Source organism: Colobus angolensis, unplaced genomic scaffold (assembly GCF_000951035.1).
Source record: "Colobus angolensis palliatus isolate OR3802 unplaced genomic scaffold, Cang.pa_1.0 Scaffold399, whole genome shotgun sequence".
In the NCBI taxonomy this organism is placed as follows: Eukaryota; Metazoa; Chordata; class Mammalia; order Primates; family Cercopithecidae; genus Colobus; species Colobus angolensis.
In genome coordinates, this window is record NW_012117365.1 from 1,117,821 (window position 1) to 1,142,094 (window position 24,274).

Genomic DNA, 24,274 nt, shown 5'->3' on the forward strand with positions numbered 1-24,274 from the left:
GTTCCTTTTCTTTTTTAACTTTTTTTTTTTTTGGCAGAGATGGAGGTCTCGCTATGTTGACCAGGCTGCTCTCAAACTACAGGCCTTAGGCGATCCTCCCACAGCAGAGCCTCCCAAAGTGTTGGGATTATGGGCTTGAGCCACTGTGTTCAGCTTGGTTTGTTCCCTTTCATTGCTGAGTGGTTTTCTACTTATAAATAAACCATTACAAATTTATCCACTGACAGGCTATAAATATTTGGGTTGTTCTGAGATTTCAGCTATTAAGAATAATTTGTCCATTTGAATAAAAATCTTTTTTTGTGGATATGTTTTCAAGTCTCTCAAGTGAGTATCTGGGAATGGACTTACTGGATCACATGTCTACCTTGATAAGAAACTACAGACTGTTTTCTAGTGTGGTGGTGCCATTTTATACTCCCGGCAGCAAGGTAAGAGCTCCACAGCCTCTCTAACACTCAGCCGCTCCAGTGGGTATGCGACTTCATGTGCATGGATTTCCCTGACAACTAGAGGTGTTGAGCACCTTTTCATGTATATCACCTACACCTTTTTTTGGAAGTGTCTGTTCAAATGTTGTGCCCACTTTTTAAATTAGGGTGTTCACCATTTTTCTACACTCTCCTACCTAAACCCTGCAGTTCATGGAACTGTGGGCAGGCCTTCACACCAGCCTATCTCCAGATAGCCTCCAATTCACAATTTCCATCCACAGTGTTTCCAACGGCTCCACATCTCCAAGCCCTTGGACGTGCTCTATCTATTCTAACAGGAATGCCCCTTCCAAGCCTTCTCCATCCTACCCAACCCGACCTGGTGTCCCTCCATGAGGAAGAAGTCTGCCTTCCTCATGTGTCTGCCACGGCAGGTTCAGCCTCTCCTATGTGCTCCTTCCTACCTAAGAGACTCATTATTCCTTAAAAGCAGAGACTGTTGCCTTTTCATTCATCTCTCATCCTCTGCCACCTAACAAACACATGGCAGCCACAGACTAACTCCAAGTGAATTAAATAAATGAATGATGGAAAGAACTAGCAAATAAGAAGTCAGGGCTGTATAATGAGATTTAAATTCTTAAAACATGTACATCAGGTTGGCCGGGCGTGGTGGCTCAAGCCCGTAATCCCAGCACTTTGGGAGGCCGAGACGGGTGGATCACGAGGTCAGGAGATCAAGACCATCCTGGCTAACACGGTGAAACCCCATCTCTACTAAAAAATACAAAAAACTAGCCAGACGAGGTGGCGGGCGCCTGTAGTCCCAGCTACTTGGGAGGCTGAGGCAGGAGAATGGCGTGAACCCGGGAGGCAGAGCTTGCAGTGAGCTGAGATCCAGCCACTGCACTCCAGCCTGGGCAACAGAGCGAGACTCCGTCTCAAAAAAAAAAAAAACACGTACAACAGGTCATTCTGCAGGAACCTGTCCAGCAGTACAAAGCAAACTAAATTCTCACGCTGAAACACCTGGGAAGTAGAAAGCAAACCCCAATGTGGGGACAGCTACATGGGGCCCGGTTTACAACCTCAGCACTGAGATCCAACTTTACCTCTGACCTTCATCTCCTCCTGAAAAGCTCCAGCTGATGGGCGGGGAAGAAAAGGAATAAAGAGGCAGAAGGGAGGGTTTTCAAGGACAGCTGACATAGCGCTTCCCATATGCCAGGCATAAATCTCAGCACTTTGTATTCATGAACTTCTTACAACAGCCCTAGAAGGAAGGCACCATCACCATCCCTTTTTAAAGATGTGGAAACTGAGGCACAAAGAGGGTTAAGTAAGTTGTCTAGGTCTCACCGCTTGTAGATGACAGTGCCAGAATCTAGTCCTGGTCACCTGGCTTAAGCATCTATGCTTTTTTTTTTTTTTTTTTGAGACGGAATCTCACTCTGTCACCCAGGCTGGAGTGCAGTGGTGCAATCTTGGCTCACTGCAACCACCACCTCCCGGGTTCAAGCAATTCTCCTGCCTCAGTCTCCCAAGTAGCTAGGAATACAGGCACACGCCAGCACGCCTGGCTGTTTTATATTTTGAGTAGAGATGGGGTTTCACCGTGTTAGCCAGAACAGTCTCAATCTCCTCACCTCGTGATCTGCCCACCTCGGCCTCCCAAAGTGCTGGGATTACAGGCATGAGCCAACACGCCCAGCCACAGCATCCATGCTCTTAACTATGACACTCTACTGCCACCCATAGATAAGTAGGGCTGTGCCCCACCATTCCACCAGCTCAGCTGCTGCCCGCCATGGCACAGACCAGAACACAGTAACTACCATTTACTGAGTGCCCGCCCTGCAACCCAGAAAAACCTCACAGCTCTATGAGGTCAATACTGTCATTCCCACTCTGCAATAAGTGATGAGCACAGGTTAGGAAAGGCAGCCCACATGCCAACAAAGTCTCCGAGAGCCTCCAGCTGTCAACTGTGCAGCATGCCTGTGGTCCACCAGCGGCCCCCATTTCCACAGGGCATTTTATTTGGTTACCTGATAGTCATAGCCAAGAACTCAAGTCTCTCTCACCCTCTCCTCTAGCCATCTCTCCCCTTCATTAATTCCTGAAAATGCTCTACTGTCTTCTCGAAGCCAGGAAGCAACCACAAATCTTTTTAATCCCTAAAAAGTAATTCCAAGCTCCAAAAACAGAAAGCAGATATGATGCGGCACCTATGAGACTACAGACTGCTTCCTGCTCATCTGTCGGTTGTACCTGTGCCACCCTCCTTACCTTGATTTCCAATTTGTGGTTGATGGCCAGTGCAGAATGCTCCAGAGCCTTAATGACAGAGGCATAGGAGTCTGAGAATTTCGTGTATTTGCCCACAAGGGCAATAGAGCAGGTCTCTAGCAAGCGATCATATCTATCAAACAAACGTCAAGAAACATCCAGTTACTCAGAAGGTACACGCCATCATGAGACCAAAATAGCTATTTTAAGAGGAAAAAAAATATGTCTGGCCAGGAGTGAGCTCACGCCCATAATCCTATAATCTCAGCACTTTGAAAGGCTGAGGTGGGGGGATCTTGAGCCCAGGAGTTGGAGGTTACAGTGAGCTGACCGCACCACTGCACTACAGCCTGGACAACAGTGTGAGACCCTGCCTCAAAAACCCCCACAAAAACAAACAACAAAAACACATCTGGGAAGAATATAACAGGAATGGCTATTACCTGAGTTCTGTGTACAGACCAGTAAAGAGGAAGTAATTTTCAGATCAACATGGCAGGCTTTGTAAAGAAAGATTTTTTTTTTTGAAACTTATAAAGAGACAGTTTCAGTATCTCACAAATTTGCCTACACAAGGTTTTTTTCAACCAAAGGCCAAAAAAATTAACAGACATAAACAGACAATTCACAAGAATTAATGGGATGAAAGCAAGTATCAAATTATGGGACATTCACAAAACAGAAAAGTCCCCACTATTAAAAGTTTTCATTGTAAAATACAGTAACAGAACAAAATGCTTATAATGTTTTATGAAAAAAGATGATAAAACCGTGCCATTCTGGTAGCTACATGTAAGCAGACAAAGACTGCAGGAAAAATGTGGAAACGAAAAACGATTCTCACAGAGCAATGGAATGAGTACGCCCTCTCCAAATGCTTCTAGGCCGTCATATTGATCTTGCAACTAAGATAAGGCCTGCCCATTGCTCTAAGACACGAAGTGAAGATCTCTGAAGGGATGTGACAGCACCACCGAGCCTTAAAAGGATGTAGTGGAGTAGGCAGCAACACATCCCCTCCTGATGTGATCCCTTTCTGGTGTGGGGTGAGACACACATTCCCAAACACAGCTCAGATCTCTGGGGTGGTACCCAGGAGTGCTCCAGCCACTGTCAGCCATTCGTGTGGGCTTCGGGTATGCACACTCACCCACTGCCACGGGAACGCCTGTTTGCACTGATCTTGGTAAGGGACAAGCATGTTAAGACATAACCCGAACTCAGTGTCTGGAGGCCTAGCACCTGGCCTGGCCCTATCAGGATCTCCTCATCTGTGCCACAGCTACGTGACAGTTAAGATCCTTTCTGAACATATCTTACTACAAAGGCCCTTCTAATGCGTGGATGGCAAAAGTGCAAAAGTGCTAGGGCTAGAGTTGGCTTCACCAGCCCTACAAAAAAGTAAAGGAGGCTAGCGCTCCCAGCTCCTCATTGCAGGCAGACCTGTCAGCCATCTCTTTCCATTTCATCAGCATTTTTCTTGGCTGCCTCTCAATAGGAAGGTCAAGTCTTCGAAGAAAATAATCTACAACCCCTTGCTCCTCTAACAACAAGGGGACTCGGTAGATGGATGAGACATCGTGGACGCAGATCACCTGTTCAGAAAAAAGCAAGTTATTAAATAAAAGCAAAAACTCACCAGGCTTCTAGCCTCCTACTAGCTATGTGACCTTGTAAAAATATTTTCTGAAAACAGAAAAAATTTTCTGAAAACAGAGAAAAGGACAATTTTCTAGATAAAGATAAATTACTAAAACAGACTCAAGAATAGAACAGAAAATTAGTGGCCAATCTATTATGAACATGGATGCAAAAGTCCTTTAAAAAAAATTCATGGCTGGGCAAGGTGGCTTATGTTTGTAATCCTAGTACTTTGGGAGGCCACGGCAGGAGGACTGCTCGAGCTCAGGAGTTCGAGACCAGACTGGGCAACGTGATAAAACACTGTCTCTACAAAAAATACAAAATTTAGCCAGGCATGGTGCCATGTGCCTGTAGTCTCAGCTATTTGGGGGGTAGCTGAGATGGGAGACTCACTTGAGCCTGGGAGTTTGAAGTTGTAGTGAGTTGAGATTGTGCTACTGCACTCCAGCCTGAAAAAAACACCCAAAAAATTAGCTGGGTGTGGTGGCATGTGCCCATGGTCTCAGCTACTCGGGAGGCTGAGGTGGGAGGATCACTTGAGCCTGGGAGTCGGAGGTTACAGTGAGCCAAGATCACATCACTGTACTCCAGCCTGGGCAACAGAGCCAGAACCTGTCTAAAAAAAAAAAAAATTCATGATCCAAACCACAAATGTAGTTTAAAAAAATCATGTCCACGAACTCATGAATGGTTTAACTAGGAACAGTGGTTCTCAAACTCAGCTGCATACTGGAATCATTCAGAGCTTATAAAAGGTCAAAAGCCCATGCTGCCCCGTAGACCACTTGAATTAGGATCTCTCAGGGTAGAAGGCAGGCATCAGTACTTTTAAAGCTCCCGAAGCAATTCCAGTGTGCAGTCAAGTTTGAGAACTACTGCATTAGGAAATTTAACAGTGGAATTCACCACATTAATAGAAAATTGATTAAGGAAAAAAAAATTCCCTCAGTAGATGTAGACTTGATAAAAATTCAAAACCAAATTCATAATAAAAATTATTGGTAAATTAAGATTAGGGAACATTTGGCAATATAAAAAACCCACAGTAAACATCACATGGTTTAATATTAATGCTTACTATTTAGAGTCCAGAACAAGGCCAGAATGGTCACTTTCAATACTTCTATTCAATGATGTACTGAAGATATTAGCAAATTATCATTAGATAAGAAAAAAAAATGAACCAGAAAAGAAGAAGCGGTTGCCACTGAATAATGCATACAATATCACTGCTTATCCATAAAAACCAAAAGAATTTACAGGTAACAATCAGTACTAACAGAATTTTAGTAAGGTTGCTAGGCTATAGATGAATGGACAGAGGTCAGCAGGGTCTCCTATACATGGGCCATATCTAATCAGAAAATGTAATTTTTAAAAGTTCACGGTAGTAATGAAAATTATGAATAGCTATAAATAAATCTAAACAACTTTATAAAGATTAATAAATCTATAATGTACCTTTATTTTAAAAAGTATAGAATAGTATCCAAGGATAGTCTTTTCAACAAATGGGGCTGAGACAAGTAGATATCCACATGTAAAAATTTCAACCCTTACCTCACACTACTCACAAAAGTTAAGCTAGAATGGATCCTGTAAGACCTAAAATTAACTTTTACAAGAAAATCTTCATGACCTTGGTTAAGCAAGCAGTTCTTAGATACGACAGTGAAAGCACAATCCATGAAAGAAAAAAACAGATTGGACTTCACTGAAATTTAAAAGTGTGCTCTAAAAGACACTATTAAGAAAATGAAGGCCAGGTGTGGTGGCTCACACCTGTAATCCCAGCACTTTGGGAGGCCGAGGCAGGCAGATCACCTGAGGTCAGGAGTTCGCAACCAGCCTGGCCAACTTGGCAAAACCCCATCTCTACTAAAAATACAAAACTTAGCCAGGTGTGGTGGCGCATGCCTGTAGTCCCAGCTACCCGGGAGGCTGAGGCAGAAGAATCGCTTGAACACAGGAGGCAGAGGTTGCAGTGAGCAGAGATCATGCCACTGCACTCCAGTCTGGGCAAGAGCAACACTCCAGCTCAAAAAAAAAAAAAAAAGAAAAGAAAATGAAAAGACAAGGCACAGATATGGGGAAAGTATGTGCAAATCACGTACCTGATAAAAGAGTTGTATTCAGACTATATCAAGTCAATTCAGTAAGATGAACATTCCGATTAAAAGAATAAGCAAGGCCGGGCATGGTGGCTCACGCCTGTAATCTCAACATTTTGGAAGGCTGAAGCAAGAAGGCTGCCTGAGCCCAAAGAGTTCAAGACCAGCATGAGCAACATAGCAAGACCTCATCTCTACAAAAAATAAAATAGCTGAACATGGTGGCTTCCGCCTAAGGTATGAGCTACTCAGGAGGCTGAGGCAGGAGGGCTGTTTAAGCGCAGGCTGCAGTGAGCTATGACAGCACCACTGCACTCTAGCCAGGGTGACACAGCAAGACCTCGTCTATTAAAAAAAAAAAGACAAGGCCGGGATGGTGGCTCACAGCTGTAATCCTAGCCCTTTGGGAGGCCAAGACAGGTGGATTACTTGAGGTCAAGAGTTCCAGACCAACTTGGCCAACATGGCGAAACACCATCTCTACTGAAAACACAAAACTTAGCTGGGCATGGTGGCAGGTGCCTATAATCCCAGCTACTCTGGAGGCTGAGGCAGGAGAATCACTTGAACCCAGGGGGTGGAGGTTCCAGTGAGCTGAGATTGCTCCACTTCACTCCAGCCTAGATGAAAGAGTGAAAATTCCATCTCAAAAAAAAAAAAAGCAAAAAATTTTAAACTTAAACTTAAATATGGAAATACTTGTTACATTTTTAATAGTGAATAATTTTAAGGCTGGGCGCAGTGGCTCACACCTGTAATCCCAGCACTTTGGGAGGCTGAGGCAAGTGGATCACCTGAGGTCAGGAGTTTGAGACCAACCTGGCCAACATAATGAAACCCCATCTCTACTAAAAATACGAAAATTAGCGGGGAGTGGTGGTACACTGTAATCCAAACTACTCAGGAAGCTGAGGTAGGAGAATCGCTTGAACCTGGGAGGTGGAGGTCACAGTGAGCCAAAAGATCACGCCACTGCACTCCAGCCTGGGTGACACGAGTTAGACTCCGTCTCAATTAAAAAAAAAAAAAAAAAAAAAAAATTGAGCAATTTTAATGACAACCTATTCTGCTACAGAATTAAATTTCCTTCACCTGCTAGGACAGAAATATCTAAAACCTGGCCAAAGCTACATGCTCAATGTGTCACCAGTGGAATTTCCATACTAAGCACCACACTTAGATACATTACAGGTTCCAAATTTTGGATTTCCTGCATCATAGGTACAGCAACAAAAACACTAAGATCTCTGTGACAGCCTACAACACCCTAGACACCAGGCACCAGAAACATCAAGTTGAATGAGGTAGCCCTTGCCCTCCAGAAGCTCAGAGTCTGTGAAGGGAGATACACACCACACATGTACACACACACACACACACACACACACACACACACACACACACACACACACACCAGAAAGATGGGCCCACCGGCAGCATAGGTGAGACACCACACAGGAGCCCAGAGAAGGACGCAGTTGACCCTGAAGGCCAAGGGCCAGGAGGTCTGGCAGTTAAAGCTTCTCAAACAACACTGTCTTCGCTAGAACCTGAAGGATGAGAGTGAGTAGGAGACTGCCAAGCCAACAGGAAGAGGGGGACATGGGTTCTTAACAGAAATTAGCCAGTGCAAAAGTACCATCACAGGGAGAGTGGGGGGTACTAGGGGAACTGAAAGATACTCCACCTGGCTGGAGCACAAAGTACAACAAGGCACAGAGAAGAGGCAGGAGGGACACAAGTGTGTTTGGGGAACCAGGAGAGGCAGGGAATGGCAAATCAGAGCCGATGGCTATGGGTTCTTCTGGAACAGCCCACTATCTCTAATTAGAAAGTAACACAAGCCTCATGAAACTCATCAAGAGGCTTTAGAACAATTAAAAGCAAAAAACAACTTATTAGAGATGGGAATTTCTACTCACTTGTTCAGGCTCAACATGGCAGAACATTGATATTTTCTCCTTCACTGATGTGTCAAGTGGATTTGAGCACCTGCATACGACCTAGAAGTAGAGAACAAGACGGCTTAGACAGAAGGAAAAGATGACAAAAGTAGGGGTTTTCCCTGATTGAAATTAAAACAGACTTCACATCGTTAAGATGAATGAAAATGTTAACTCTCAGCACCAGGCACATAATCCATAAAAATATTATGACCCGTTCCAAAGCTAAAATCCCTAAATGCCAAACTGGAGAAATATAAGAGAATGGCAGTACAAAGGAATACATTAATGAACTACAGGAGCTCTGGGGTTTTCCTCCATTAGTGTTCCCAGGTAGGAGTAAAAATGAGAATAAAAGGACTGAGAGGAAAAATAAGGTCTGGGGAGTACAAGACCTAACACATGCCAAGCAGGAACATGTTGCAAACTACAGCCCAGTTCAAAGCACTAATCCTATTTTCTCCATCATCAATTATCAAAAGCAAGCCAACAAGACAACGGTCTTGTCTGTCATGAAAGAGTGATCTTAACTAGACATAAAAGATTACACTGAAACCAGTTATCAGGAAATCTTACCAGATCTGGGGAAAGCCCAAGCCCTCGAAGTTCCCGAACACTATTCTGGGTGGGTTTAGTCTTCTGTTCCCCTGTTGAACTTGGCTATTTTACAAAAGAAAAAAAAAAAGTTAGTCTCCCTCTGATAAGGAATTTTCAAGTATGACTTTTCCTTGAACCTCTTTTAAAAAGAAAATAAATCATTTGGTCACTTACATAATTTAGCTTTTATGTTTATCAAAGTTACACATGCCTGCATTTTAGAGTCAAATGGTTCTACAGAGCTTGTAAGCAGTATCAGCCCTCACCCACTCTCCCCTTTCCAATCCCTAGAAACCATCGCCCTTCAACTCAACTGATCTTGCTGGTGTGCTACTTCTTCACATTTACTTGGAGACATTTTCTATTGATTTCCCTGTTAAATGAGGATCCTACCCCCATTAGACACTTTCCTGTGCCTGCAGCCCTCTTTTGGGTCTACATCCTTTTGAAGTATTTAAATACTGTTCCCAAACCACGTGCCACACTTTTCCTTTCTGGACTAAATTATCTTTATTCTCCTCTCACACTTAACAGATAGACGTTACATATGGACTTGTAGGATGGAAATCATTTTCTGTTGGACTTTTTTTTTAAATAGACACAGGGTCTTGTCACATTGCCCAGACTGGTCCCAAACTCAATAGGCTCAAGCAATCCTCCCACCTCTGCCTCCCAAACTGCTGAGATAACAGGTGGGAGCCACCATGCCCAGCCTCCACTAGAATTTTTAATGAAATTGCATCACTGTCTTTTAGCTTCCAGTATTATTGCTGAGGGGTCCAATGGCACAATGATTCTTGATTTTTCTCCCTAGAGCCTTTTAGAACTTCTGCCCCATTAGTCTGAACCTTCATAATAATATGCCTTGGTGTGGGTCATCTGTCATCCAATATGCTAGGCACCAAGGGGGTCCTTTCAACCCAGAAACTGATGTCTAGAAATTTCCTTGAATTGTTCAGATAAGGGGTCAGAAAATTTTTTCTGTAAAGGGCCTGATGATAAATATTTTAGGTTTTGTGGGCCACAGTCTCTGCCACAGGTATTCAACTCTACTGTTCCAGTGCAAAAGCAGCCACAGACAGCACATAAACAAATGGACGCAGCTGTATTTCCATAAACTTGATTTCCATAAGGGGGGGTAGGTTCATGTGGCCCACAGACCATCGTTTGCTGACCCCTGGGGTTCAGATTATACTTCCGTTTCTCTGTTCTTTAGAACTCCTATTATTTGGAAATTAGAACTTCTGAGCCGGTCCTCTAATTTTTCTTAACTTTTCTCCTATTTTCTATCTCTTAGTCTTTTTGCTGTACTTCCTTGGGTATTTCCTGAACTTACTTTTCTCTTAACTTTTTCATTTCTGCTATCCAATTTTTAATTTCCAAGGATTCTTTTCTGTTCTCTCAATGTTTCTTTCTTACAGCATCCAGTTCTTATCTAATGGATATAGCTTATCTCCTTTTAATTTTCTAAGAATAGTAATGACAGGTCATTTTTGGTTTTTTTTTTTTTTTTAAAGTTTCCTCTGCTTGTAGAGTCTCAGTTCCCTGTAAGTTGCTTTCTGTTGCTTGGTCTCTTACCTATCAGATGCTCTCTCCAAGTGTATGGAGGCCTGCTCCAATGCTACCTGTAAGTTCTGTGTGAGTGGGTAGGCTTGTCTTGGTGAAAATCTGGCTGGCTTATTTCAAGGGGAGCCCCCAGAGCCAGCGTCTTTTATCCTGGGCTATCCATACCCCAGAGGACAATCTTAAAATCTCCCACATGGAATGGCCAAGCCTGAACATGACGATTCTGGGAACCGAGTGGTGGAAGAAGGCAAGGAGTGTCAACAGCATAACATTACACACAACCCCATGTTTGTAGTCCAGTGTTACTGCCTTCAACTGTCCCTAGTGTCTGCTCATCCAGGAACCCTCTCCAGAGAACAAGCCTCCAGTCTTCTGCCAAGGTGAGAGGAGGCTAATGCCCAACTGTGCACTTTAGGAAAAAGATGTCAGGGTCTGAGTCTTCTGAAGCAGTAGTTACATAAGGCCCACCCTCATCCCGCTCCTGAGCTTTTGGGGTTCTGCAGGGCAAACAGGGCTGCTTCTCTGCTTTCATTGCTGCAGGCATAAGATCTGGCACTCGAGGTCAGCTTAGCCGGTTTCTATGCATCCATCTGCTTTCCGGCTTCCTAATTTTTGTTACTATTGACTCCTCTCCACAAGATTTGTCTTTAAAAACAGCCTCTTTACTCTAGTTCTACCATACTGTAAAGACAAATGCACACGGCCAATCTACATCTGCAAATGCAACTGCCCTGATTTTTCAAATGTTTTCTATTTGACCTTTTCAAAAAAGTATGATTGTAACAAATATAAACTTACAAAGTTCTTTATTCTCTGCTTCCTGCACCTCAAGTGAAAACTACTACACAATAAGTGAAAACCATTCCAGTTTACCTTTCCTCCCTCCTCTCCATCTCTCCCAGAGTAAAACTTTCAATGTCTTACTTACCTGGGGAACTAGACTGACGTGGATGTTACAAAAGTTCTCTCTTTTGACCTTGAATTGGAACTGACGGAAGGCCTCAATAAAGGGCATGCTTTCTATGTCCCCCACGGTTCCACCAAGCTAGAAGAACAAAGTTATTTCAGAGGTTAGGCACTAAACCCTTCCTGGCAGTTTAGTTTTCTAACAACTGTCTGTCTTCCTGATTTACTGATGAGTAATTATGTAACGTGGACTCTCTAATCCTGTATAATGTTAGTTAACAGGAATTAGACATCTCTTTGTACTAAAAGGTTACTCTTTTGGACAGGCTCATCATTCCCAAAGGTTATTGTGGAACTTTCCACATCATTTCAAGAAAAAGGTCAGGTGAGAGAGGTGTCAGGAATGTTATCTGTATCACAGTGACAAAGCAAAAAAAAAAAACCTAAATCTTATCTCCTTAGTTAACTATAAATAATTTTTATACTGAAAAGCATCAGTTGGCTGGGCACAGTGGCTCACATCTGTAATCCTAGCACTTTGGGAGGCCAAGGCAGGCAGATGGCTTGAGCTCAAAAGCCATGGGCAAAATGGTGAAACCCTGCCTCTCCCAAAAAAGTACAAAAACTAGCCGGGCATGGTGGTGCACACTGTAGTTCCAGCAACTTGGGAGGCTAAGGTAGGAGAACTACGTGAGCCCAGGAGGTCAAGGTTGCAGTGAGCCATGACTGCTCCACTGGACTCCAGCCTGGGTGACAGAGTGAGACCCTGTCTCAAAATAAAAAAGAATTAGTTATGAACAAACTGCTGGAACTTCTGAGTCTCCCGTTATCTGAGGAACACTGAGATCCAACAGCTAGGATCAGCACAGCAGGAGTACAGATACTGAAACCAAATGAAGCTCATTCAGAGATGAATGCTCTTGCCAGAAGAAAGCGAAAGATCTGCTGACTTGCTCAAGAGACAGATGAAAATGTGTCACACTACTCATGGGAATAGTCAGTACTAAGTGAATCTATAAATGCTTAAAAAAAAAAAAAAAAAAAAAAAACAGGAGCACTGTTTGGGCAAAGTACGGTTTTCCCTTGCGTGGCCATTCCACACGACTGTTATTATGCCCTTAAATGCCACATTGCAACATACTGCACCAACACAGATAAGAAGGCCAAGGGCTCCACTGGGAACTGTCTTATCAGTTGTTGACGGCTGACTAAGGAGATGAGTACACTTGTTCACATGTGCAAGAATCATACAAACCTCAATAACACACACTTGAGGTTCCAGGCCATCTTCATCTACAGGTATTAGCGCCTGTCTCATCACCCACTCCTGGATTGCATCTGTGATATGAGGGACAACTGGGAAAAAGAAAACAAACAGGGAACTTACGCTTGTCCATCTACATTGATTGAGACAAACGCACTGACTGTGAAAACAAACTGCGGCACACTCTGCCTGGAGACAGTAGCAATAGGGTCATAAAAATACTTTTGAGGCCCCCTTTAACTGGCCTCAACAAATCTCTGAGCTCACACTTCCTGCAGCCAGATGTCCAAGTTGTTGCTGGAAGCCCTGCAACAGAGCAAGGCTGAGAGTAGTGTCCTGAGCCACACGGGCGCACATGCCCCTGTGCAGAGTCACACACCAGTATGGCGAACCATATTGTTCACAGGTGAAGGTGGGCACACTACACTTCAGTGCATTTCCAGGAGAACAAGAGACTTCTGGGACCCTGTTCCATATGTTTCCAGTTTACCAAAGGGTAGACAATCCACTGCAGCGAGCCAGCACAGCACAGCAGAGTCGTTAGGAGCACAGCACCCGGGGTCAGAATGTCTGGATTCAAACCTCAGTCCCATGACTCGTTAGTTGTGGATCTTTGGGTCAATTATAGAACTATTTTAAGCTTGTTTTAACCATTTTAAGCTTAACAGCATGTTAAGTTGTGGAAATTTTGTGAGACAGCAGCTGTAAAATGCTCGGTAGAGCAACTTGCCATGTCAGTGCTCAAAGAATGCCAGCAATTGCTCAACACTTCAAAAATCATAGTTGCTGGGCACAGACTGCAAGTTCCTAAAAGGTGAAGATTACTATTTAACTCCAGATCACTCCAGTTACAGCAATGCCTCATGCACAAGGATATTCATTTGCCTCACGCAGGAGCATATTCATTATCTACTCCACACATGGTGTCAAAGTGATCTTTTAAAATTCAAGTCAGAATTCATCACTCCCACGCTTCAACTTTTCAGTGGCTTCCCACTTCTCTGAGTACACTCCAAGCTTCTTGCTGTGGCGGAGACTGGGTAGAACCTGGCTGTGGCTACCACCCCCGCTCTCTGACCATCCCCCTTGGTCACTCTGCCTCAGCCATGCCGGCCTCCCCTCCGTTCCTGGACCAACCAAGCCTTCGTAGCCCTGCGCCTCCACACTTCTCATTCCACTCTCCCTGTGACTGGCCTCTCAGCTCACATAGCCTCTCTTGGGAGGCTCCCCATCCACCTGCCCAAAATGGCTTTCCCCAGTCATTCTTTCTGTCCTCACCCCACTTGGTTTCTTCACAGCTTCTGACAGACGTCTCGTGTTGTATGTTTGTTGTTTGCCTCCCCCACAGGTAACCTCCGTGTGGGCAATGACCTCTCTGGTCTTGCTCATCACATGCATTACCAGCACCAGTGAGGGTCTGACTGCAGTGAGCATTCAATGCAAATTTGATGGATGATGAATAAATAAACAGCAAACTGTATAATCAAAACCATTCTAATTCCTGATTCCTTTCTATGTGTCAGGAAGTCAGGGAAACACTTCATTGACTTTGACTTCCTTTAATCCTCCTAACAACCCAGAGAGGTAGGTGTTGTTATTGTCTCCATTTTACAGAAAAGGAATCCACATTTCGAAGAGGTTAATTTGCCCATGTTCACAAAGCTAGTGAGAGGGGAAGCTAAGATCCAAATATGACCCAATTAGCCCAGAATCTCACCAGGGCAGCCCCAGACCAGAGCCAGCTGTCAGTGTGACCCTCAGCTTTCAGGCCAGTAAAGTCTAAAGCCAAAAGCAGATTTGCTCTCGTAACTCAGATTAAAGCCACTTTTCAGCAACCCCTCCAAATTTGGGCCACTGCCATTATACTAGATCAGTAGTTTTCCATCCCCACCTTTTTAAAGCAGCAAAACATTTTCCTTAAATGAATGCTTGTACAAAACCCCGAAACAGCAAATAGATGTAAACGAAGCTATGCCAGTGAAAGCTTGGGAGGACCCAGAAACCCACTTCTCAGGCTCCTCCTAGGCCAGATGGCATTGATGAACGGCCTGGAAACCACTATACACAATGGATGCTCATTTCCTTCTCACTTCTATACATAGTAAGTCCCAGATGCACACATACATGCCATCTGGCTTAATGCCCTAATCGAGTTGCCTTTACCACTTTCACACTCATTACTGTGTAAAAACAACAGTTCTCTGGACTCATATCATGCTGTCTTGGCAGGACTGACAAGCTTCAATGAAGAAGTGGTTCTTCAAATTATTTTTTTTAGCAAACAACAATATAATTCTGATTTTTCAACTGAAGGCATATTTCAGTAACAATACCTTGAGAGTTTCATGCTGAAATCACATACAATGTAAACTTTTGTACTCAAAAGGGAATTATACATCTGTGTAGAGGTGGGAGGGGGGAAGAAATTAAACTGGTTAAGACTTTTAAGCTTTAAAGGTAAATCCAGTATTACCTTGGACAGTTTTCCCCAAGTAATCTCCTTTCCGTTCCTTGTTAATGACATACTGGTATATCTTTCCAGTGGTCAGATTATTGTCCTTGGTAAGGCGGATATCAAGGAAACGCTCATAGTTACCCAGGTCAAGGTCTACTTCCCCCCCATCATCCAGCACAAAAACCTCACCTGCAGTGAACAGAGAAACCATTTAGGTTAAGTGAAAAATACCTATACCCTGGCACAACTGCAATTCTGAAATAAAACACTCATAACAACGTGTGCAATTACATGATAGGAAGCACAGAAATTCACTTCTAGAAAACTAAATATGACACACAAAAAGAAAAATTACCAGATATTCTCTAAAAGGTAACTTCATACTTCTAGTCTGTCAACAAACTCATTCTTAAGAAAAGCTATAAAACAGCAAGGTATGGGAGGGAATGAGGGGCTGTGCGTATACAGGACCTTACAGTAGTATATAGCATCTGCTGCCTAGGGAAAAAAGAGCCTTCAGAAAAGTCTCCTAATTAAGCATAATATGGTTTAAAGTGTGATAAAAATATTTGATTCAAAGCCTGGATATACGCATATTAAGTTTGTGCTGATTACAAAAATCAGCTTTTGAGCTCTGCTTTTGTTCTAAACAAATTTGTGAAACTGCACACATTTCCCCCATTCCTTTGTTGCACATTCATTCCATGAAACTTCACTCTAGAAATTTTGCCCAGAATGATTCATTCCTACCACCACAATAGGAGACAAGCTCAAACACAGGAAAGGAAAAAAATGTCTCATTTTCTCCCTCAGAGAGATAACTCATCCTCTGCTCAAGAATTCTGTATTAAATATCACTCAAGTGTATGGATCTTTTCCTGCTGCTATTTGTTACATGAGGATTTCTGCACTAGTGACACTTAAGGCTTGTAGATTTTCACCTCAACGCTAGAGAGTAGGAGTATGAATGCAGAATTTTAAAACAAGAGGTATGTTTTAACATCTCTCCCAGTTTTAAGCAATTAATCTTTGAAGTAACAGCCACAGTCACATGTCACACAGTTGATAGGTCCTCAATAACAACAAAGAAGTAAAATGCAGTCGGGCATGGTGGCTCACACATGTAACACGCAGCACTTCGGGATTACAGTGGGAGGACCCAAGACCAGCCTGGGCAACATAGTGGAACCCTACCTCTACAAAACATTTAGAAATTAGCCAGGCCTGGTGATTTACACCTGTAGTTCCAGCTACTCAGGAGGCTGGGGTGAGAGGATCGCTTGAGCTAAGGAGGTGGAAGCTACAGCGAGCCATGATCATACCACTACACTCCAGCCTGAGGGACACAGTGGGATCCTGCCTCAAAAAAAAAAAAAAGAATTCTTCCTGTCTAGGTGAAAAAAGTATCATTCTGCTATATTAAGGGACCTGTTAGAAGGCAGAAAATAAAAGTTATGCAAACTGCACATAGTTCCCAAGTGCTGACATGTTCTTCCACATGCGGTTACTATGAAGAAATCCACTGTGCTTACCATGCTCATAAGGAGAGAATGTTCCTGCATCAATGTTAATGTAGGGGTCAATTTTGATTGAAGTTACATGTAAACCACATGACTTGAGTATTGTGCCCACACTGCTGGCAATGATTCCTTTTCCAATTCCTGATATAACACCACCAGTAACCAGAATATACTTCATTTTACTCTTTGACCTGGAAAAGAGAAAAATTACAGATGAAATAAATATATCTCAACAAACCAAACTCATCTGGGTTCAAATACTGGCTCTGCCAATTATTAGCTATGAACCCTCTTGAAGCCTTAGTTTCTCTGTCACAGGACTTCAAAAGATTGTCTTCAGGTTTAAATAGGATCATAACAAACATTTCTTGGATCACTGAATGGCTTTAGTCATATATGTGTAGAAAAACAACTGCTACTCTAATAACATAGTTTTTTGTTTAAAGCTTTAACAATTAATAACCTTCAGAGTCAACCTAATAAAACCAGCTCTAAGCTGGTTGATATAACACTACAACCCAAACGTTTGCTGACATCCCTGCCAGACACTGAGATACCAGGCAGGTGCCTCATTGTTTTCCCTACATGGGAAAAAAATTCAAACTTGGATCAGCACTCCAGTTCTCCAGGAAATAAATAATGTCTTTGGCTAAACTACAATGTATCATCAAGAAAACAGAGCTCCTCTAGGTTATAAAAGATAGACTAAAAGGAAAGAACATCAACACTGAAAAGTGGTTGCAGCTAAACCAAAATTCCTATAATTAAAAGGAGTTCCCTGGCTGGGCACAGTGGCTCATGCCTGTAATCCCAGCACTTTGGGAGGCAGAGGCAGGAGGATCACTTGAGGTCAGGAGTTTGAGACCAGCCTGGCCAATATGGGGAAACCCCATCTCTACCAAAAATACAAAAATTAGCCGGCTGTGAAGGCGCACGCCTGTAGTCCCAGCTACTCAGGAGGCTGAGGCAGGAGAATCGCTTGAACCCAGGAGGCAGAGGTTGCAGTGAGCTGGAATCACGCCACTGCACTCCAGCGTGCAAGACAGAATAAGACTACCTCAAAAAAAAAAAAGTAGTTCTCTTCTATAATTTAACAATAACTTGATCCTTGTCAGAAATCTCTCCCAGGCATGCAATGAAGAGAGACTGTAAATACTGGGGGAGAGGGACATCAGATAAGAAACCAGTCTGAAGCACATGATGGGCAGAGGACTCAGAGAGGGGAGATGAGATTAAATCCAAAGAGTGTGCCACAGTGGCAGGGAAAGGAGAGATAAAAAAAGATGTAAGGGCAGCAAAGTCAAGATGCAGGTGAAAACAGCATTGACAAGAGGTGAAGAGACCGTGACAGGTTCACCACGGAGGATTTATCACTGGTCCCCAGCTTCAGAGGTCCAGAATCGTCTATTTGGTCAGCAAACCCAAATGTGACCAAAATGAAAAACACAATTGGAAAGTAGCAGAAAATGCTTACTTTGGCATGGTCAGGACATTTTCCTCCTCAGGAACGTTCCATGTGAAGCAAAATTATGATAAAAATAAACTAAGGAACAAGAAAACTAGGGAGTTGTGCTTGAAGCATTCCCCTGCCCCACCTCCTCCCCAGAGCAGGAAAGCACACACTTGGCAGGGAAGGAAGAATGCTCAGAAGTCTTCCCGGCTCCAAAGGCTCTTTCCATCCTCTGCTGCAGCATTTCCAAAAGCACACTCCGTGGTTTCAACAAAATGCATATGGGATTCTCAAAAAGGGTTTTATGGATATAAATCAGAGAAATGCTGATTAAACCAAGTCATTTAACACAAGAATCCTGGGAGTGTTTAGTAAGTAAACTCGCACTGTCATCACTGCTATACAGTATGTGGTGTCTCCAAGCTTATCTGACCCTAAGTCTCTCACTTTACAGTTCCTTATTGACACATGAAAATCAGATTTAGGTACATTTTACGTATGTTCTAACCAGACATATCTCTGAGACTATACCCTGGTCTCCCTAAGTTTTGGATGATCCCAGAAATTTCTCTGCCACCCTGAGTGAGTTACTTCTACAAAAGATTCATCTTATCCAATTACATTTGATTTGTCCCAATTTTACTCTAAGAGGGTAACATCTCTCTTTACATTCTTTAGATTCTCTCTTTAGATTCTTGCAGTCTCAGTGCCTGGCAATAAATATGCCAACGTACACAAAGACCAGGCGGGAGGCTCATTCATTCATCCTTATGGGCTACTGACTTACGTGACAGCTACTGTGCTTGGGGACTATAAACATTAATCAGATTTGGGCCCGTATCTCAACTTTCTGGCAGTCCAGTTGGAGAGATGAAACATAAACAAATAAATGAGTAATTCAGTGATGGTGGAAGCAGACAGAAAACATGTTTAGACTATAAAGGGGGACGAAGAGAGCTTGCTTTCAGTACCATGGCCATCAGAGGAAGGTAAGAGAAGTCCCGGGGGTAGTGGGCAGATCCAAGCGGCTCCTGTTTTGTAGATATGACTTGCAATGGGCCTTGAAGGACTGACTGCAAGACTCAGAGTACAGGAAAGGGAACAGGGTGAACAGGCAGGTGCGGGGCAGCCACAGAGAACATAGGTAAGGCCAAGAGGCGGAAGGCGGGGAGGGAGGGATATATAGTGGAAGACAAACTGGAAAGGTAGGCAAGGGCCAGATCATGTACAAACTGGCATGCCCAATCTGAACTTAATTCTGAAGGTGACGGAAGGTGCAAGGTTTTCCGGCACAGAAGTAACGTAAATCAAGACACATCAGAAAATTCAACAAAGATTGAGGGGGGAAAATGCTTTTTCTTTCAATGTTATGAGATGAAGTGCCAGCCCCCATCACTCGTGTGCAGACCTCAGTCATGTCACTTGAGCTGCCTGCAACGCGGGTTCTCACCTCGGGAAATGGGGGCGAGAATCTCCACGCCGCCCGCGTCACAGGGCCACTGAGGATTCGAAACTGCAACGAGTGTGGACAGAAGGGCGCTACGCAAACGTGGTGAGCTCTATACACCGCCAGCGCCCCGACTCCCGGCAGTCGGGAAGGGAGGAAGCCGTGGGGCCCAAAGGCCAGCCCGGGGCCCAGGGCCGGAGAGGTTGCAGGCCCCCTCGTCCTACCGCGCGGAGCCGCCCCGCCTAGCCCCAGGCGGCTGAGCCCGAGGCCCGAGGCCCGCACCGCCTGAATGGATGCGCGGCTGCCGGGCTTCCTCGCAGACGATGAGCAAGGACCGGGTGGGGGGGGCGCTCCACGCCCCTACGGCCTAATTCGTCCGACGAGCCCGGCAGAGCTGATTCGGCGCGGCCCAGCGCGGCGGCTCAGGCACCACAACCTCTGAAGCCGCCCTGCGCCCCGCTCGGCCCCTCTACCCAGCACCGCCCAGCCACGAGGCCCGCGCGCGGGAGCCAGCCGCTCGCCGGCCGGAGCGCCCGCCCCTCTCCCGTTAGGCACACAGCCCATTGGGCAGGACGCCGAGTCACCTCGCCCCTGATTGGTAGGAGCGACGTCCGTCACCCCGGCGGCGGGGCTATTCGGTGCCGGGCTCAGCTCGCGCCGCTGACTCCTGCGCGGGAGAACAGTTTCCCCCCGGGATCCCTGGAGTCAGCCTACCTGCGGCCGGCTTCAGATCCTCCCGTCAGCGACAGAGTTGGGCCGGCGACGCGCGCGGAGCCCCGGACAGACAGTGAACAACCCCGACCGCATGCGCCCGGCAGTCTTTCACGGAGGCGGGCTATAGGCTGTGCGCACGCAGAAGGTGGAGGGCGGGGCGGGCCTGGAGGGCGCGGGGCGGGGCGGGGCCCGGGGTGCGCAGGCGCGGGGCCGCCGGACCTCCTGGCCGCCTCGGCTGAACTGAGTTGCCGGCGGTTCGAGGCCGGGCGGGTGGCGGCGTGTCTGCCCCTCTGCTTCCGTCCCAGCCTGTGGCCGAGGCTTCCTCTCTTGAAGGGGAGGAGGCTGTGTGGGGACTCACACCTGGCCTATTAGTCGCCTGGCCTCGCGTCCTCCCACAGCGTTCTCCTGGAGTTCTGGGCGTCGCCTTCCATCCAATGGTCTTTCACTGTGGGCTCCTGGCGGTGACGCGCCAGCGCATCTCTGCCTCCGGGCGAGGGACGGCGGCAGCGCCACCCCTGGCCTCCAAGACGGAAGTGCGGAGGGCCGCGCGGCGCTGGCTCCTCGTCGGCCTCCCTCCTCCCACACCTGCCCCGAAGGCGGCTGCTTTGGATGGACTAGGATCCCGAAAACTACGGTTTCATCTAGCTAGCGCTCCCTAAGCACCGACTGTGCCACGCACTGTGCCGGGCACCGACGGACCCTCTCTTCGGACTAACGATGTAGGGAGGCACACTGAGCAGCTCATTACACTTCATGGTTGTCATGGGTGCTTGCTGCAGAGATGGCTGGTGCCGGGGCAGTGAGTGCCGAGCTGGGCACTGACCAAGTCCGGTGGGGGTTGGGAAATCAGGCGGGAAGCCCCCTCCTGAAAAAGTGACTTTGAAGCAGAGACCTAAGTAGACTGGCAAAGATGAGAAAGGGAGAGGCGGGGATAAGAAATTGAGGCATGCTTGAGCCCAAAAGTTCGAGACCAGCTTGGGTAACATAGCGAGACCCCGTTTCGTATAAAAACTATAGGCTGGGCGCAGTGGCTCCCACCTGTAATCCCAGCATTTTGGGAGGCCTAGGCGGGTGGATCACAAGGTCAGGAATTCAAGACCAGCCTCACCAATATGGTGAAACCCTGTCTCTACTAAAAATACAAAAATTAGCTGGGCGTGATGGCGGGCACCCGTAGTCCCAGCTACTCAGGAGGCTGAGGCAGGAGAATTGCTTGAACCTGGGAGGCGAAGGTTGCAATGAGATGAGATGGCACCACTGCATTCCAGCTTGGGCGACACAGCGAGACTCTGTCTCAAAAAAATGAAAATAAAAATAAACTAATAATACTTTTTTAAAAAGTGAGGCAGAAGGAAAAGCCTGTGTGCAAGACCAAAGAGGCTGGCACAGCCGAATTGGAAGGCCAGTCTAGCCAAGTCCGCAAGGGCCAAAAGAAGCGAGATTAACATGAGATCAGGTTGAAGAGTTGGGTAGGACCATACTGTGAAGAGCATTATAGACCAAGCAAAGGCTTTTCTTTCTCCTAGGGATAGTGGAAAGCCATAGAAACTTTTGAGAGGGTTTTGACCTTCCTTTGAATAGTGAATTTATGTACATTGTTATAATTTTTCCCCAAACACTACACAAGGGTATCCATGAAAAGTAAATCTCTTATTTCTGTACCCCAGTGTTCCTGTTTTGTTCCCTAGGAGCAGTTTGCCACAAGTTCTTAACTATCTTTATTGAAGGAATTAAAAAAAAAAAAAGATGTGATGGGATCAGATTTGTGTTTCAGGAAAATCATTGAAACAGATGGATTCCCAGAAACCAGGTCAGGAGGCTCCTGTAGTGGCCTCTTTTAGAGGCTTCTGGCTCCTTCCACATCTGGATCACCAGTGCTTCAACCCTAACAACCTGCCCATGCTGCATTCAGCTCCAAATCTAAAGAATGTTTGGAATGCCAGGCATAGTGACTCTCACTTGTGATCCTGACACTTTGGGACACTGAGGCAGTGCAGGAGGATCTCTTGAGTCCAGGAATTCAAGACCAGCCTAGGCAATATAGTGAGACCCCATCTCTACAAAAAATACAAAAATTAGCTGAGCATGGTGGCATGCATCTGTAGTCCTGGCTACTCCAGAGCCTGAGGCGGGAGGATTGCTTGAGCCCAGGAATTCAACGCCAGAGGGAGCTAGGATCCCACCACTGCACTCCAGCCAGGGCAACAGAGTGAGACTCTATCTCAGAAAAAAAAAAAAAGTTCAAGATGTCTTTGAAGGTACTCTACAGTCACACCTTCTTTCAAGAAGCATTCGATGTTTATACAGAGTGAGACTCTATCTCAGAAAAAAAAAAAGTTCGAGATGTCTGAAGGTACTCTACAGTCACACCTTCTTTCAAGAAGCGTTCAATGTTCATCAAAGTGTCTGGAAAATAATAGATGCTGAGAACGTACTTGCTGAGGTAATAAAGATGCTATGGGAGATGGAAAAATGAGCCATTCACCCAATCACTCCTCTGAATGACCACTTGACATTGTCTTCTTCCTCAAAGCTCTTCCATCTCCCCTGCCCACCATATTCTCCTCAGCTGGTGGTCTTGCTTCCCATTTCACAGGAAAATAGAACCCGTCGAGATTTTTCATATCCACCAACCACTTTCATCTGTGCACACCAGCTCTGCATTGTCTCCTGTTACTGTGGATAAACTGCCCACACTCCCAGAGGTCAACCTCCTCTTTTGCTCCAAGTGCCATATCCATTTGTCAACTCAAAGAATGTCTAGTATGCAAGTGCCGTATCCTTTCATCAACTCAAGAATGTCTAGTAGAATGTCCCTTCCTGCGTCATCAGTCTTTCCCTCTCTAGTAGACTTTTCCACTAGTGTGATGCAAACATGCTGCAATTTGTTCCATCTTAAAACCCCTCTCCTGACTCTGTGCCATTCTCCAGCTTCCCCTCCATTTCTCTGTTTCACTTTTCAGCACAACTCCTAAAAAATATTGTTTGTACTTGCTGTCTCCAATTTCTTTCCTCTCTTGAACTCATTCCAATCAGGATATTTTGCTCATATAATTTCACTGAAACTGATCTCGTCAAAAATTAACCTCCATGTTCTCAAACCTCTTTGTACATCAGCTTTGACTCCAATCTCTAATGTCTGCAGGTCCCAAATAAAGACAACGGTGGGCTGGGCACAGTGGCTCATGCCTGTAATCCCAGCACTTTGGGAGCCCAAGGTGGGCAGATCACAAGGTTAGGAGTTCGAGACCAGTCTCGCCAATATGGTGAAACCCCGTCTACTAAAAATACAAAACTTAGCTAGGTATGGTGGCAGGCGCCTATAGTTCCAGCTACTCAGGAGGCTGAGGCAGGAGAATCACTTGAACCCGGGAGTCAGAGGTTGCCGTGAGCCAAGATCGCACCACTGCACTTTAGCCTGGGCGACTAGAGGAGACTCTGTCTCAAAAAAAAAAAAAAAAAAAAGAACAGTGTGACTGTATGTGCATGGCATGAATGCGTGTGTGTGTGCATGCGCACATGCACATGTGTATGTATTTACATATTTGGGCTGCTCCTCTCCCCCACCATAGGCCCAGTCTCCTTGTGGGCTCCTGGGTGCAGCTATACGGCCCCAGAGCTGCCCCCAAACTGACCACTTCCCTAACAGCATTTGTCACAGCTGATCATTTCCTCCTTAAAACACGCATGTCCTTTACTTGGCTTCTAGGAAACCACTTGCTGTTCATTTTTTCCTATTTCACAGGTTTCTCCTAGGTCTCCCTACCTAGATCCTCTTCCTTTTCTTCTTCCTGAACTGTAAACATTGCCCCAAGTCTCAGTTCTAGGATCCTTCCTTTCTTTTTTTCTGAGACGGAGTCTCACTCTGTTGCCCGGGCTGGAGTGCAGTGGCCGGATCTCAGCTCATTGCAAGCTCCGCCTCCTGGGTTCACGC

The 24,274-nt window shown here is 45.4% G+C and overlaps 1 protein-coding gene and 1 pseudogene across 2 annotated transcripts in view; one reads left to right on the forward strand and one right to left on the reverse strand.

Annotated features, from left to right (window-relative positions):
- CTPS1 (CTP synthase 1) overlaps window positions 1–20,875 on the reverse strand; it is a 32,965-nt gene extending 12,090 nt beyond the window's left edge. Inside the window, exons 1-9 of one of the 2 annotated variants that reach the window (XM_011955190.1) lie at window positions 20,341–20,875; window positions 16,742–16,920; window positions 15,228–15,398; window positions 12,746–12,846; window positions 11,513–11,629; window positions 8,998–9,081; window positions 8,401–8,481; window positions 4,167–4,318; window positions 2,724–2,856 (exon numbers count right to left, since the gene is read on the reverse strand). In XM_011955190.1, the coding sequence (XP_011810580.1) occupies window positions 2,724–2,856; window positions 4,167–4,318; window positions 8,401–8,481; window positions 8,998–9,081; window positions 11,513–11,629; window positions 12,746–12,846; window positions 15,228–15,398; window positions 16,742–16,907 (1,005 nt within the window). In that variant the 5' untranslated portion in view covers window positions 16,908–16,920; window positions 20,341–20,875. Of the gene's footprint in view, window positions 1–2,723; window positions 2,857–4,166; window positions 4,319–8,400; window positions 8,482–8,997; window positions 9,082–11,512; window positions 11,630–12,745; window positions 12,847–15,227; window positions 15,399–16,741; window positions 16,921–18,203; window positions 18,340–20,340 lie in introns of those variants that run through there. The other variant, XM_011955189.1, reaches the window with a different exon arrangement.
- LOC105521156 overlaps window positions 19,920–24,274 on the forward strand; it is a 44,363-nt pseudogene continuing 40,008 nt past the window's right edge.